At 44.9% G+C, this 15,350-nt stretch overlaps 1 protein-coding gene across 1 annotated transcript; it reads right to left on the reverse strand.

The window, feature by feature from the left end:
- Window positions 1–3,731: 3,731 nt before the first annotated feature.
- LOC112253445 (chromobox protein homolog 2) lies at window positions 3,732–7,225 on the reverse strand. Its single transcript, XM_024425443.2, has 5 exons — window positions 7,093–7,225; window positions 6,964–7,007; window positions 6,227–6,292; window positions 5,847–5,916; window positions 3,732–5,609 (listed from the first exon to the last, which is right to left on the reverse strand). The coding sequence occupies exons 1-5, from the start codon at window positions 7,156–7,158 to the stop codon at window positions 3,972–3,974; spliced, it is 1,884 nt and encodes a 627-aa protein (XP_024281211.1). The 5' UTR covers window positions 7,159–7,225; the 3' UTR covers window positions 3,732–3,971.
- Between the last annotated feature and the right edge of the window lie 8,125 nt (window positions 7,226–15,350).

A 15,350-nucleotide genomic window follows, 5' to 3' on the forward strand; every position in this document is an offset into this window, starting at 1 on the left:
ATGATAATCATTTAAAAATATATATATATTTATGATCCAGTCTTATCGTTGCAACTCCCCAACAGGCTCGGGAGAGGCCAAGGTCGAGTTATGCGTCCTCTTACACATGACCCACCTGATCCACTTCTTAACACCTGCCCACTTAACATGGAGGAAACATTGTTCAATTGACAACCGATGTCAGCCTGCAGGAGCCTGGCCCGCCACAAGGAGTCTCTAGAGCGCGATGAGCCAAGTAATGCCCCCACGGCCAAACCCTCCCTAACACGGACGACTCTGGGCCATTTGTGCGCCGCCCTATGCGACTCAAGGTCACGGCCGGGTTATGACACAGCCTGGGATCGAACCCGGGACTGCAGCGTGCTGAAGTGCGTAAAAACAGTCTGTCCTCGGTTGCAACACTCACTACCGAGTTCCAAACTGCCTCTGGAAGCAACGTGAACACAAGAACTGTTCGTCTAGAGCTTCAAGAAATGGATTTCCATGGCCGAGCATAAAGTAGGTATAAAGGTATAAAGCTCGCCGCCATTGGACTCTGGAGCAGTGGAAACGCATTCTCTGGGTGATGAATCACACTTCATCATCTGGCAGTCAACGGACGAATCTGAGTTTGGCGGCTGTCAGGAGATCGCTACCTGCCCAAATGCAAAGCGCCAACTGTAAAATTTGATGGAGGAGGAATAATGGTTTGAGGCTGTTTTCCATGGTTCGGGCTAGGCCCCTTAGTTCCAGTGAAGGGAAATCTTAACACTACACCATACAATGACATTCTCAACGATTCTGTGCTTCTAACTTTGTGGCAACAGTTGGTGAAAGCCCTTTCCTGTTTCAGCATGACAATGCCCCCATGCACAAAGCGAGGTCAATACAGAAACGGTTTGTCGAGATCGGTGTGGAAGTACTTGACTGGGCTGCACAGAGCCCTGACCTCAACCCCATAGAACACCTTTGGAATGAATTGGAATGCCTGCCAGGCCTAATCGCCCAACATCAGTGCCCGACCTCACGAATGCTCGTGGCTGAACGGAAGGAAGTCCCCGCAGCAATGTTCCAACATCTAGTGGAAAGCCTTCCCAGAAGAGTGGAGGCTGTTATAGCAGCAAAGGGGGTACAAACTCCATATTAATGCCCATGATTTTGGAATGAGATGTTCGACGAGCAGGTGTCCACATACACTAAATGACCGGAAGTATGTCTACTGCATGGGTACAATATAGTGTGCACTGGGAGATCAAGGGGTGTGGTGAGTGCTATACAACAGTGACATCTACTGGTAGCTTTGTGAACGGTGCTTCCAAAGACATCTAGTGACCACCAACTTAAGATGTGTACGACAGAAAAGCACCTACCAATCACGAAAACAACAACCAATGGAGGCTGCTGAGGGGAGGACGGCTCATATAATGGCTAAAATAGAGTCAGTGGAATGGAAACCACGTGTTTGATATCATTCTTTGAAATCCATTCCAGCCATTATTATGAGCCGTTCCTCCCTCCATTCAGCAGCCTCCATTGACAACAACGTATCCAGTACAGCCAGAAGACGGGTCACCCTTCAGAGCCTGGTTCTTCCTAGGTTCCTGCCTTCTAGGGAGGTTCGCCGGGTATCTGTAAAGTACTTTGTGACAACTGTTGATGTAAAAAGGGCTTTATAAAAACACATTTGATTGATTTAACCATAAAGAGCATTTTGGTATGGTTAAGCACCCACTTTTATAATACTCACATTTATTCCAATACCTTAGAAATGGCAGGAGGCACACAGGCTACGAGTTTCTGAAGCCATGATAAGCACCAGTTACAGATACATATTAATATCAAGAGTAACAAATGTGCAAATATAAATGAAATGAAAACACTTCTCCACTCCTATGATGCTCTTACAGTCAATGACTGAGTGTGATTGTATTCAAATGGTCTTCACCACAGGTAGGCAGATAGGACTAACACTGGTAAATAAGTACAATTTTTAAATGCCTGCTTGAGATGAGTGGGTATGTTTCAGAGTTGGATATAGTTAGCTTAAAATATTGAAATAACATACTGTAGTGCAAGATAAATACTGACTGACAGGATACAAAATAAAACTTTTTTTTTTTTTTAAATACGCAATTCACATTCATGACTCCTTTGGTGTCCAAAGACAAACAGACAGAGAAAAATAAAAAAGCAAGATGGGATATGTCACCATTTACTGGCCAATATCTTGACAGTTCTTTGTAAATGCTGGCAAAGCTTCACAGACAGCTATGTCTTTGCAAAAGTCCTCAATTGGCAAGGGTCCAATACCAAAGGTCTCTTTCCTCTATCCCTTGTTGACTCCACTTCACAGATCTAAATAGATATGTATGTAAAACTGGATATGTATGAGAAAAATATGCAGAAACGTGAAAGACCTAGGCAAAGGGGTTGAGGGCAGAAGTGGAACCAGGCCCAAGCCTCCCTGACTTATGTCTAATATCCAATCCTTGAAAATCTTCAAGGGGGCAGTCAATGGGCTAAGGGACCAGGGATGGGTTTGGAATCAGGCCTATTGTTGTGTCGTACCTCATCCCTCCAGGTATAGGTTGTCATTAGGCACAGATCCAGGATAAGCTCAGTGAGTTTAACCTCCCTCCAGATTCTTACTTTAAAAGGGGACATTTCACTCATAAATAAAAGTTTCAGCTGTTTTCAGACCTCTAAAGTAATCTAATGAAACTACGTCACATGACATGTTGTGTAGATCCAGCTATCGTTGTTTTACCTTAACATCAGACTACTGTAGAAGCCTGAAAATGTCTGTCAAACTTTAATTTGAATGCGTAATGTCTCTTTAACCATTAGGAGGGGCAATGGCCAGTGTCTAGGGGCATCCTGTACATGTACACTACTGTTCAAAAGTTTGGGGTCACTTAGAAATGTCCTTGAAATGTCCTAGAAATGTCCTTGTTTTTTGTCTATTAAAATAACACTCAAATTGATCAAAAATACAGTGTAGACATTGTTAATGTTGTAAATGACTATTGTAGCTGGAAACGGCAGATTTTTTATGGAATACCTACATAGGCATACAGAGGCCCATTATCAGCAACCATCAATCCTGTGTTCCAATGGCACGTTGCGTTAGCATATCCAAGTTTATCATTTTAAAGGCTAATTGATCATTAGAAAAACATTTTACAATTATGTTAGCACAGCTGAAAATGGTTGTGCTGATTAAAAAGCAATAAAACTGGCCTTTAGACTAGTTGATTACTATTTAATGAAGCTGCCAGTTGAAGACTTGTGAGGCTTCTGTTTCTCAAACTAGTCACTCTAATGCACTTGTCCTCTTGCTCACATTGTGCAACGGGGCCTCCCACTCTTCTTTCTATTCTGGTTAGAGCCAATTTGCGCTGTTCTGTGAAGGGGGTAGTACACAGCGTTGTACAAGATCTTCAGTTTTCAGGACAACAGTTTTCAGCTGTGCTAATATAATCGCAAAAGGGTTTTGAGATGATCAATTAGCCTTTCAAAATGATAAACTTGGAGTGGCAAGGTAGCCTAGTGGTTAGAGTGTTGGACTAATAACCGAAAGGTTGCAAGTTTGAATCCCCAAGCTGACAAGGTACAAATCTGTCATTCTGCCCCTGAACAGGCAGTTAACCCAATGTTCCTAGGCCGTCATTGAAAATAATAATTTGTTCTTAACTGACTTGCCTGGTTAAATAAAAGGTAAAATAAATAAAAAATGTTTAAAAAATTAGCTAACACAACATGCCATTGGAACACAGGAGTGATGGTTGCTGATAAGGAGCCTCTGTACACAGAGATATTCCATTTAAAAAAATCTGCTGTTTCCAGATACAATAATCACTTACAATGTCTACACAGTATTTCTGATCAATTTGATGTTATTTTAATGTACAAAAAAAGTTGCTTTTCTTTCAAAAACAAGGACATTTCTAAGTGACCCCAAACTTTTGAACAGTAGTGTACATGGACAGGCTTTAGGGATTGCGGACGTTGAAGAACCCCACACTGGTTGGAGACTCCTTCACTGTTACTGTGACAAAGTTGGCGGTGACGTCCGTGACAAACACGTGTTCTAGAAGGCTAAGTGCCGGCCGCCAGTCCGTCTCAATTTCTGTCTCCATAGAGACCAGGCGGGGCCCGTTGTTGTTGGGATAAGGGGAGGAGTCTGGCTCTTCTGATTCGCTGCTGCTGGTGTCATCTGAGTCACCTGTGCTGAGCTCGTTAAGGGTCCGAGAGTTCTCGACGCTCCGGGAGTTCCGCTCGTTAAGGCTCCGTTCTGACCTCCTGTCCTCCTCTCTCGCCGCGCTTGATCCACCTCCCCCGGCCGACGACACACCTCCCTGTACACTCCCCCCTCTCTCCAGTCTTCCATTACCGCTCCCTACACCCCTTGGCCCCTTGCTGTCCATCTCTCTCTCAGTCTCTGCACCTGTGGTCTTCCCTCTCTCCCCCCTCTCCTCTCTGGCTTGTGGAATGCTTCCAGAGCGCAGCATCCCTGCCCCTAACCCTCCGGACGTCAGGCTCTGGTCTAGCCCAGACGATGTGTGCATCTCTTTAATGATTCCTCCTGCTCCTTTTCCTGCCTGGCTGGCACCGCTTCTCAGGCTCGACCTTGAAACTGCAACTCCAGTGGTGCCAGAGGTTCCGTATCCCTGGAGACCATTGCCGGGCGCCCGTTTGTTGACGCTCTGCAGGTTGAGAGCTCGGAGGCTGAGGGCCTGACTGATGCGATCTCTAGCCGAGGGAGGTGGAGAGGAGGAGGGCTTGGCTCCCTGCTGCTGAACCACCACCACCGCCTGACTTCCAGGGCCCTCCTGCTGCCTCCTCTGCACAGCTGGGGAGCGTTGAGCTGGGCTACAAGCCGCCGGAGAGCCACCGAACCCACTGGAGGTCTTGGAGCTGTGGAGACCAAGTGATGTTGATGTAGACACCCCTGGTTTTACAGAGGACGCCACCTTAAGCCCTTCTGCTCGGCCACTGCTGTTGCCGGCGTCGGAGACAGAGAGGGAGCGCTTCAGATCTGACAATCCCTTACTGTGAGTTGGGGGAGGTCTACTGAGAGAAGAAGAGGAGGATGGAGAGGAGGGGGTGATGGTCGACATGGAGCGACCCGACCATATGGAGTTCAGCAGCCCAGGTTTGGAGGCCCCTGCCTGGAAGAAGGCCCCTCCAGCAGCCCGCTGGGGTGCAGTCTCATCTCTGGAGCCCCGGCTGGCGCTCAGGCTGGTGTAGGTGAAACTGGCCGGCTGTAGAGGCTTCTTCACCCCCCCTCGAGGTTCCTCTTTGGGGGGCTCACGGGGGGGCCTGAGGACCTGGTGGTGGCGAGAAAGAGGAGGGGAAGGCAGGGGCAGCCGGGTATTTGCCTGTCTCAAGGCCCTCAGCTCGGGGAGCAGCGGTTTCCTCCCACGCCTTTTCCGGACGGGCTCCTGATTGGCCACCACGATATGGGGCCTCGTCTGGAGGACAGGGTGGAGGTTGAGGCGCCGAGGACCTGGTTTGGCCTTCTTCCCGTGGTCTTCATCTTCTGAGGAAGAGGCGGAGGGAGAGGAGGACAGGCCGGATGAAGAGACTGAGGAGGACCGGTCAGATTTGGTTTCAGTTGGCTCTGGTTCCTAAAGAAATTAGACAGAATGGTTTGTAATGTAACCATGCATTATGTGACGTCAGATTGTATCTTCATCATCCAAACAAACAAATGGATTCATGTTACTATTGTTGTTTGGAAATGTAATGAAAGCAATCATTGGGAAGAGATTATAATCAAGATGACCAAAGTAAGTCAATTTACTGCATTTGTTGTCACGACTACATCTTATACGATTGAATAGCAGCAACAGTGTGTTGATTACCAGAATTTTCCGTGGGCGCCCCCTTGGCCTCTTCCCTCTCTTACCGAACAGTAGCTCCCTCTCTTGCTCTCTGTAGAAAGTACACACACATGGCATCAGAAACAGTTACTACCAATGTTCTGCTACTTTAAAAATACATCCTTCCTTACTTGGAGTCACTACTAATATAATAACTAAATAACCAGAAGCAAGGGTTGTATTTAAATTATTTCACCAATTTGGTTATGTCAGATATAAATGATAGCTTCAAGGATGGGAGGAAAGAAACAAAGGATGCATTTGATCTGGGCAACTCTAATACACCATGGACAGTGCTCTACGATAAGTACGAATGAATATGTTCTGGTCAAACATCAACCAGTATGATATTAATAACACACCTCTTGTGGAAGGCAGCCATTAATCTGGGGTCCAGAATATTCTCTTCGGGCTCCCAACTGTTGTGCCTGTAAAGAAAACCCCATATTAGAAAACCGTTTATTACAGAACAGTAGCTAGAGAGACATTGCAATTATAAATGTCACACCCATAAATCTCTGCCCATTTGTTTCTAGTCTGCTATCTCCTTTATCAGATGCAATGTCACACATAGTAGCATCCTATCAAAAACAAACATAGGCCTAATTGACGTTGTATCTAAATAAAATATTAAGAACATTGTCTGAATAATCAAAATCTTGAGAGGGTAGCTGTTCAGGGCTAGCCTAAATGTAAATGGCTAAAACTTGAGCGTTTGCTCAACTATTTACATTCAGCCACATTATTGGTAAACGATCACGACGCAAGCACGGTGCATGAAAATAGTGGGCGTCACATATTCCGGTGCTCGAGTTCGCTACCGTAGTAGGAGGATGCCTGCTCACGTTACTAGATACCGGTTTGGCATCGTATCATCAGCTGCTCGGGCTTAAGAAAACAAAACAAGACTCCGAAACGGCTAACACCTTCATTTTTCTTCCATGCATCCTGCAGTCTATCCAAAACCACATGCGACGGGAATAGTATCATATGAATGTAAATATAGCGTAGCTATGAGATAAATACGGGGTCGCTGGGGGATCATGGGCTACATTGTCATTGTTTAGCTCAGCCAGCTTCTTGCTAAATAGCTACTCACTTGGACGACCACCCTCTCCACTTCACCAAATACTCAAACTTCCCCTGCAAATGATAAGAGTGGGAAAGAGTTAAACAATTGTAAAGGGTCTAATGTTTCCATATTATGATAAAATACGTTATTTCATACCTTTCTTGGGCGTTTGTTGAGGATGCATTCGGCGTCAAATACCTGCCCTACAGTTACCCCCTCCATAGCTACAGCCCCTCTCCTTTTTTTTTAACGAGAAAAGCAGAACAGGGAGAAAAGATTGTCCTCCCGCGGCTTCCTTAGTTCTGCACGGTGCCTCTGCCTCTCATACGTCACTTTAAAAATGTTATTCTAGAGGACTTGACTGGCTACAAAATATTTCGGCATAAAGTAGTTTTAACTGCTTTATTAGTACATATGTTCCGGTATGCTAAGTTCCATAAAAGGCTATTACTAAACAAATCTATAAATTGACAAAATATTATTTCAGCGATTACAGTTATTACATTTACATTTGAGTAATTTACAGTGCATTCGGAAGTATTCAGACCCCTTGAATTTTTCCACATTTTATTACGTTACAGCCTTATTCTAACATGGATTAAATTATTTTTTCCTCCTCATCAATCAACACATTACCCCATAATGACAAAGCAAAAAAAGGTTTTTAGAAATTTGTGCACATTTATTACAAATAAAAAATTCAGACCCTTTATTCAGTACTTTGTTGAAGCACCTTTGGCAGTGATTACAGCCTCGAGTCTTGATTGGTATGACACTACAAGCTTGGCACGCCTGTATTTGGGTAGTTTCTCCCATTCTTCTCTGCAGATCCTCTCAAGCTATGTCAAGTTGGATGGGGAGGGTCGTTGCACAGCTATTTTCAGGTTTCTCCAGAGATGTTCACTCAGGTTCAAGTCCGGGCTCTGGCTGGGCCACTCAAGGACATTCAGAGACTTGTCCCAAAGCCACTCCTGGTCATCTTGGCTATGTGCTTAGGGTCGTTGTCCTGTTGGAAGGTGACCTTCTACCCATTCTGAGCTCTGAGAGTCCTTTAGGTGCCTTTTGGCAAACTCCAAGCGGGCTGTCAGGTGCCTTTTACTGAGGAGTGGCTTCCGTCTGGCCACTCTACAATAAAGTCCTGATTGGTGGAATGCTGTAGAGATGGTTGTCCTTCTGGAAAGTTATCACATCTCCACAGAGGAACTCTGGAGCTGTGTCAGAGTGACCATCGGGTTCTTGGTCACCTCCCTGACCAAGTCCCTTCTCTCAAGATTACTCAGTTTGGCCATGCGGCCTGCTCTAGGAAGAGTCTTGGTGGTTCCAAACTTCTTCTATTTAAGAATGATGGAGGTCACTGTGTTCTTGGGGACCTTCAATGCTGCAGAAATATTTTTGTCCCCTTCCCCAGATCTGTGCCTTGACACAATCCTGTTTTGGAGCTATATAGACAATTCCTTCGACCTCATGGCTTGGTTTTTGCTCTGACATGCAATGTCAACTGTGGGACCTTATATAGACAGGTGTGTGCCTTTCCAAATCATGTCCAATCAATTGAATTTACCACAGGTGGAATCCAATCAAATTGTAGAATCATCTCAATTATGATCAATGTAAACAGAATGCACCTGTGCTCAATTTCGAGTCTCATAGCAAAGGGTCTGAATACTTATATTACTTATATGGTATCTTTTTTTATACATTTGCAAACATGTCTAACAAAATGTGAAAAAAGTCAAGGGGTCTGAATACTATCAGAATGCACTGTAGGGGCTTGTACATTATTTATAATGAGGGATACATGCAGAAAATCGTATCTCTCTGAAATGAAAATGAATGGCCCTTACTTCAGTAAAATGTATTTTAACCTGACACACCCTGAAAGCTTGAAAAAAAACTAATTCACCCTCCCCTCCACCCAAAATAATATTTAAAACAAATTGGATCGTAGAAAACATGCCTACCATTTACCCTCACTCCTAGGACAGACCAGAGCATTAGATATGCAATATTAGACACTGTTATTTGTTTTGTAAGCATTACATGGCAAAGTAGACAGACGGTGGCGGATTCACAGACCACCTTGGACAAGGATGAAAATATATCTATTATAATAAAAGTACTGCATTAATCTATCATCTTATTTGCAGTAGGAGAAAAAGGTGTGTTGTAAACACATTTCATGCATGTCTGTCATTTTAGATGACTGGAGACAAGCAGAATATTTTTTTCAATTTGTGGAATTTCAAATCAAATTTTGGTTAATACCACAACAGAGCACATTGACTCGGCACATTATATTTAAGTGTAATTGTTTAAAGTGGCTAGTGAAACATTTTTTACATGGCCCTTTTAGAAGCTGTTACACTACCAGTCAAATCTTTAGTTTTGAAGGGCATGTAGTTTGCCCCCAGTGATGCATTGTACAGACCTCACTACCCTCTGGAGAGCCTTACGGTTGTGGGCGGAGCAGCTGCCGTACCAGGCAGTGATACAGCCTGACAGGATGCTCTCGATTGTGCATCTGTAAAAGGTTGTGAGTGCTTTTGGTGACAAGCCGAATTTCTTCAGCCTCCTGAGGTTGAAGAGGCGCTGCTGCACCTTCTTCACCATGCTGTCTGTGTGGGTGGACCAAATCAGTTTGTCCGTGATGTGTACGCCGAGGAACTTAAATTTTTCTACCCTCTCCACTACTGTCCCGTCAATGTGGATAGGGGGGTGCTCCCTCTGCTCTTTCCTGAAGTCCACAATCATCTCCTTTGTTTTGTTGACGTTGAATTTGAGGTTATTGTCCTGACACCACACTCCGAGGGTCCTCACCTCCTCCCTGTAGGCCGTCTCGTCATTGTTGGTGATCAAGCCTACCACTGTAGTGTTGTCTGCAAACTTGATGATTGAGTTGGAGGCGTGCATGGTCACGCAGTCGTGGGTGAACAGGGAGTACAGGAGAGGGCTCAGAATGCACCCTTGTGGGGCCCCAGTGTTGAGGATCAGCGAGGTGGAGATGTTGTTACCTACCCTCACCACCTGGGTGCGGCCCGTCAGGAAGTCCAGTACCCAGTTGCACTGGGCGTGGTCGAGACCCAGGGTCTCGAGGTTGATGACGAGTTTGGTGGGTACTATGGTGTTAAATGCTGAGCTGTAGTTGATGAACAGCATTCTCACATAGGTATTCCTCTTGTCCAGATGGGTTAGGGCCGTGTGCAGTGTGGTTGCGTCGTCTGTGGACCTATTTGGGCGGTAAGCAAATTGGAGTGGGTCTAGGGTGTCAGGTAGGGTGGAGGTGATATGGTCCTTGACTAGTCTCTCAAAGCACTTCATGATGACGGAAGTGAGTGCTAGTCATTTAGCTCAGTTTCCTTAGCTTTCTTGGGAACAGAAACAGTGGTGGCCCACTTGAAGCATGTGGTAACAGCAGACTGGGATAAGGATTGATTGAATATGTCCGTAAACACACCAGCCAGCTGGTCTGCGCATGCTCTGAGAACGCGGCTGGGGATGCCGTCTGGGCCTGCAGCCTTGTGAGGGTTAACACGTTTAAATGTTTTACTTACGTCGGCTGCAGTGAAGGAGAGTCCCTCAGGTTTTGGTAGAGGGCCGTGTCAGTGGCACTGTATTGTCCTAAAAGCGAGCAAAGAAGTTGTTTAGTCTGTCTGGGAGCAAGACATCCTGGTCCGCGACGGGGCTGGTTTTCTTTTTGTAATCCGTGATTGACTGTAGACCCTGCCACACCTCTCGTGTCTGATCCGTTGAATTGCGACTCTACTTTGTCTCTATACTGACGCTTAGCTTGTTTGATTGCCTTGCGGAGGGAATAGCTACACGGTTTGTATTCGGTCATGTTTCCGGTCACCTTGCTCTGGTTAAAAGCAGTGGTTTGCGCTTTCAGTTTCACAAATGCTGCCATCAATCCACAGTTTCTGGTTTGGGAATGTTTTAATAGTTGCTGTGGGTACGACATCACCAATGCACTTGCCTATGAACTCGCTCCCCGAATCAGCGTATTCGTCAATGTTGTTGTTTGACGCAATGCGGAACATATCCCAATCCACGTGATCGTGGATTAAATGTATTTCCTTCTTAATGCATTTGAGCCAATCAGTTGTGTTGTGACAAGGTAGGGGGGTATACAGAATATAGCCCTATTTGGTAAAATACCAAGTCCATATTATGGCAAGAACAGCTCAAATAAGCAAAGAGAAACAACAGTCCATCATTACTTTAACACGTGAAGGTCAGTCAATACAGAACATTTCAAGAGCTTTGAAAGTTTATTCAAGTGCAGTTGCAAAAACCATCAAGCGCTATGATGAAACTGGCTCTCATGAGGACCGCCACAGGAACAGAAGATCCAGACTTACCTCTGCTGCAGAGGAGTTACCAGCCTCAGAAATTGCAGCCCAAATAAATGCTTCACAGACTTCAAGTAAGACACATATCAATATCAACTGTTCAGAGGAGACTGCGAATCAGGCCTTCAGGGTCAAATTGCTTCAAAGAAACCATTGCTAAAAGGACACCAATAAGATGAAGAGACTTGCTTGGGCCAAGAAACATGAGCAATGGACATTAGACCAGTCGAAATGTGTCCTTTGGTCTGGAGTCCAAATTGGAGATTTTTGGTTCCATTTGCCGTGTCTTAGTGAGACGCGGTGTGGGTGAACGGATGATCTCCGTATGTATATTTCCCTCTGTAAAGCATGGAGGTGGTGGTGTTCTGGTGTGGGGGTGCTTTGTTGGTTACACTGTCTGTGATTTATTTAGAGTTCAAGGCACACTTAACCAGCATGGCTACTACAGCATTCTGCAGTGATATGCCATCCCATCTGGTTTGCACTTTGTGGGACTATAATTTGTTTTTCAAAAGGACAATGACCCAACACAACTCCAGGCTGTGTAAGGGCTATTTGACCAAGAAGGAGAGTGATGGAGTGCTGCATCAGATGACCTGGTCTCCACAATCCCCTGACCTCAACCAAATTGAGATGGTTTGGGCTGAGTCAGACCACAGAGTGAAGGAAAAAGCAGCCAACAATGTGTTAACTCTTTCAAGACTGTTGGAAAAGCATTGCAGGTGAAGCTGGTTGAGAGAATACCAAGAGTGTGCAAAGCTGTCAATGCTACTTTGAAGAATCTCAAATATAAAATATATTGTTGAACCTTTTTTTTGTTACTACATGATTCAATATGTGTTATGTCACAGTTTTGATGTCTTCAGTATTATTCTACAATGTAGAAAATAGTATAAATAAAGAAGAACCATTGAATGAGTACTGTGTCCAAACTTTTGACTTGTACTCTATACTTTTTCCCCACAAAAGTTATGTGGTCGGAAAGACACTGCATTGTAGGAATGACCCAGGCCAGCATTTCTCAAACTTTTTGGTGCCAGGGACACCCCAGAAGTGTGTTTCAGCCAGTCTGTTGCGATATTTGGATTTTTTTTGCAGTAAGAGAGGAGAAATTGCCTCGCGTATTCTCTGCACTTTAACACCGGAATGTGGACAGGCATATCTCGTAAAACGAGCGCGCAGGCCTTGGTCACAGGACAGCTCCAATAGTTGATCATCAAGAACCTGTGACAAGTTGTGCGTCTCTTCTGTGTTGGCATGCACTACTTTCCCGGCCGTGGATCAGATTAATTCCCTTTACAATCTTCGAATTTGAGCAGAGTTTTGCTCAGATGTGACCTCATCAATTTAGGCACGTTATCCATGTTTACATCACCCACGTCAGCCAGAGCTGAGAATAGTGGGAACATATTGAAAATGCCTTTATCCACTCGGGCTATCCAGACGCCCAGTTTTTCTTGAAATCGGCAATTTTATCGTTTGCTTGATAAATGACACGTATGCGTCCCTGCATGGATAGGTTGGAGAGCAATGTTCCCTTTAAACTGCGCGCACACAGCAGCCCAGAGACCGCCTTGCAGAAATATCAGACACAGAGCGATGGGCTTGATTGAACTTTCTAGAGCAGTGGTCACCAAGACTGGCGGATCTCCAAGCATTCATAGTTCATAGCCAAACATTTATGTAAAAAACCCAACGATATTTTGTATTTGTATTTGCATGTATTACTCATCTTGGGGTCCGGCAGAATTAAGGCAGTTATACAATTTTAAAAACATTACAATACATTCATTACAGAATTCACAAGAAGTGTGTGCCCTCAGGCCCATATTCCCCTGCCACATGTCTAATATACCCTTCTATTTTTTATATTCGTCTCGGGCTGTTGCAGGTAGGTGCACCCTATTAAGCTGCCCTGCGCGCGGGGTAGTCGAACTGTTGCCCTTTTGAACCATTTCATGTGTCTGAAGGTACAAACTCTGCCTTCCCGGCGGGCCCAGAGAGCAAATCAAGTGTACTAAACGCCTACCGGATGGCTTAGATGACGACGTCTGCAGTGACGTAGCAGGCACACAAGAAAGGTACAGCAAAATTGATACTGTGAGATTTCAAAACGTTTGAAATCATGACTATAGAGAGATGACTAGAGAGAGACTGTTAATTAACGAATACAGTGAGTGAGTTCATGTTTAAGTTCTTACTCAGCACTGTCAACACTTTTATGAGCCATAAAATGCGCTTTCTTCCCATTTCTACTCAGAGCTACAAGCACTGCAGCAGTAATGAATGAACGTGCATATATAGGCTTGTGCTGTTATTATTAGTGGCTTGGGTCTTTTTTAATATCTATGTTCATAGGAGTAACAACATGAATTTGTTCATCATGCAGAAATAATGCGGTGCGACTCGAGTTTCGCCGTCATCTGGTCCCTTTTTTGTCTGTGTCAGTGGAGGAAAGGGAGAGCTGGGGGATGTTGAGAGGCGGACCCTCAGACTGCAGCTCTCTCCCTCCGCTGAGACTGACCATCAGATGCAGGCTTTTGTCTTAAAGGTGGCCTTACAGGTTCGTTACAAATTGGTGACAGCGGTGGGATCAGCACGTCAACTAGCTAACATCAACTCGCAAGCTTGGCTAACTTTAGCTGGTTAGCTGCGTGGGACAATGGAGGGAGAAGTCGAACAACCCGGGAACATCAATTAACAACCACCGACTGACCGACAGCTGGTGGTGGATCACCCAGGTGCCATGGACAGGCAGATTGACCGTCCGGTGTTCATGCCAGAATCTTTCGAGGGGAAAGAAGGCGAATGGATTGTTTGGATTGAACAATTTGAGTTAGCAGCGCAAGTGAATGGATGGCCCGCGGTAGATCGTTTGAATTTTCTCAGGCTGTTGCTGAGGTGAAATGCTTGGAGATTTTGTTGTACTTTACCTCAAGATACAAAGAAGGATTACAACAGCGTGAAAGTGGCTTTGCAGAGGCATTTTGAGCCACTGGAACATGCTGACAGAAATCGTGCATGAGCAAAGCTTCAAAGGCTTATCCAGAGAAAGGGGATATCTAGTCAGTTGTACAACTGAATGCATTCAACTGAAATGTGTCTTCCACATTTAACCCAAACCCTCTGAATCAGAGGTACAGGGGGCTGCCTTAATCGAAATCCACGTATTTAGTGCCCGGGTAACAGTGGGTTAACTGCCTTGCTCAGAACAACCGATTTACACCTTGTCAGCTCAGGGATTCGATCCAGCAACCTTTTGGTTACTGGCCCAACACTCTAGCCACTAGGCTACCTGCGCAAGCACACGTTATTTGCAATCATTTTATTATACACATTGGGTGCAGTGATCTTTGTATGCACCTGCACAAGGCAGTATCAACAACGTGGGAAGAGGCAATTAGCATTGCTACAGAGCTTGATCAGATAAGCCAGCTAGAATTGCTGGAAAGCAAAGACACTGCACAATGCAAATTGAACAAAGGCCATCAGATTGTTAAACGGCCATCACTAGCAGAGGCGGCTGCCTACCTACAGACTTGATATCATTGGCCACTTTAATAAATGGAACACTAGTCACTTTAATAATGCCACTTTAAGAATGCTTACATATCTCACATTACTTATCTCATATGTATATACTGTGTATCTTTCACTATCCTATACTATCTATTGCATCTTAGCCGCTCTGTCACTGCTCATCACTTGTCATCCCATTCCTTTACTAGATTGTGTGTATTAGGTTTTGTTGTGGAATTGTTAGATATTACCTGTTAGATAATGCTGCACTGTCGGATCAAGAAGCATAAGCATTTCGCTAAACATCTGCTAACCATGTGTATGTGACCAATAACATTTGATTTTGGCATGTGAGGGACAAGCAAGGTTACTCTGCTTCCAGTTGGAGACAATTTCAGAGTTCCAAAAGAGATGTTTGAGTCATTGTGTGAGAGCGTTGCACAGTTGCGGACCGAGGTGCAGTATCTGGCAGCCACATCAGAGGGAGACATACCAAAATAGCAGAGCATTTCCAGGATCTTCTACAGTAGCAACGGTTGACGCTAC

Source organism: Oncorhynchus tshawytscha, linkage group LG01, assembly GCF_018296145.1.
Source record: "Oncorhynchus tshawytscha isolate Ot180627B linkage group LG01, Otsh_v2.0, whole genome shotgun sequence".
Taxonomy (NCBI): Eukaryota; Metazoa; Chordata; class Actinopteri; order Salmoniformes; family Salmonidae; genus Oncorhynchus; species Oncorhynchus tshawytscha.

Coding starts and splice junctions, on each gene's coding strand:
- LOC112253445 (XM_024425443.2), bottom strand. CDS start 7,158: ATGGAGGGGGTAACTGTAGGGCAGGTATTTGACGCCGAATGCATCCTC. Junction 7,008..7,092: donor TCAACAAACGCCCAAGAAAG/GTATGAAATAAC, acceptor TATCATTTGCAG/GGGAAGTTTGAGTATTTGGT. Junction 5,917..6,226: donor ATGGCTGCCTTCCACAAGAG/GTGTGTTATTAA, acceptor TACTTTCTACAG/AGAGCAAGAGAGGGAGCTAC.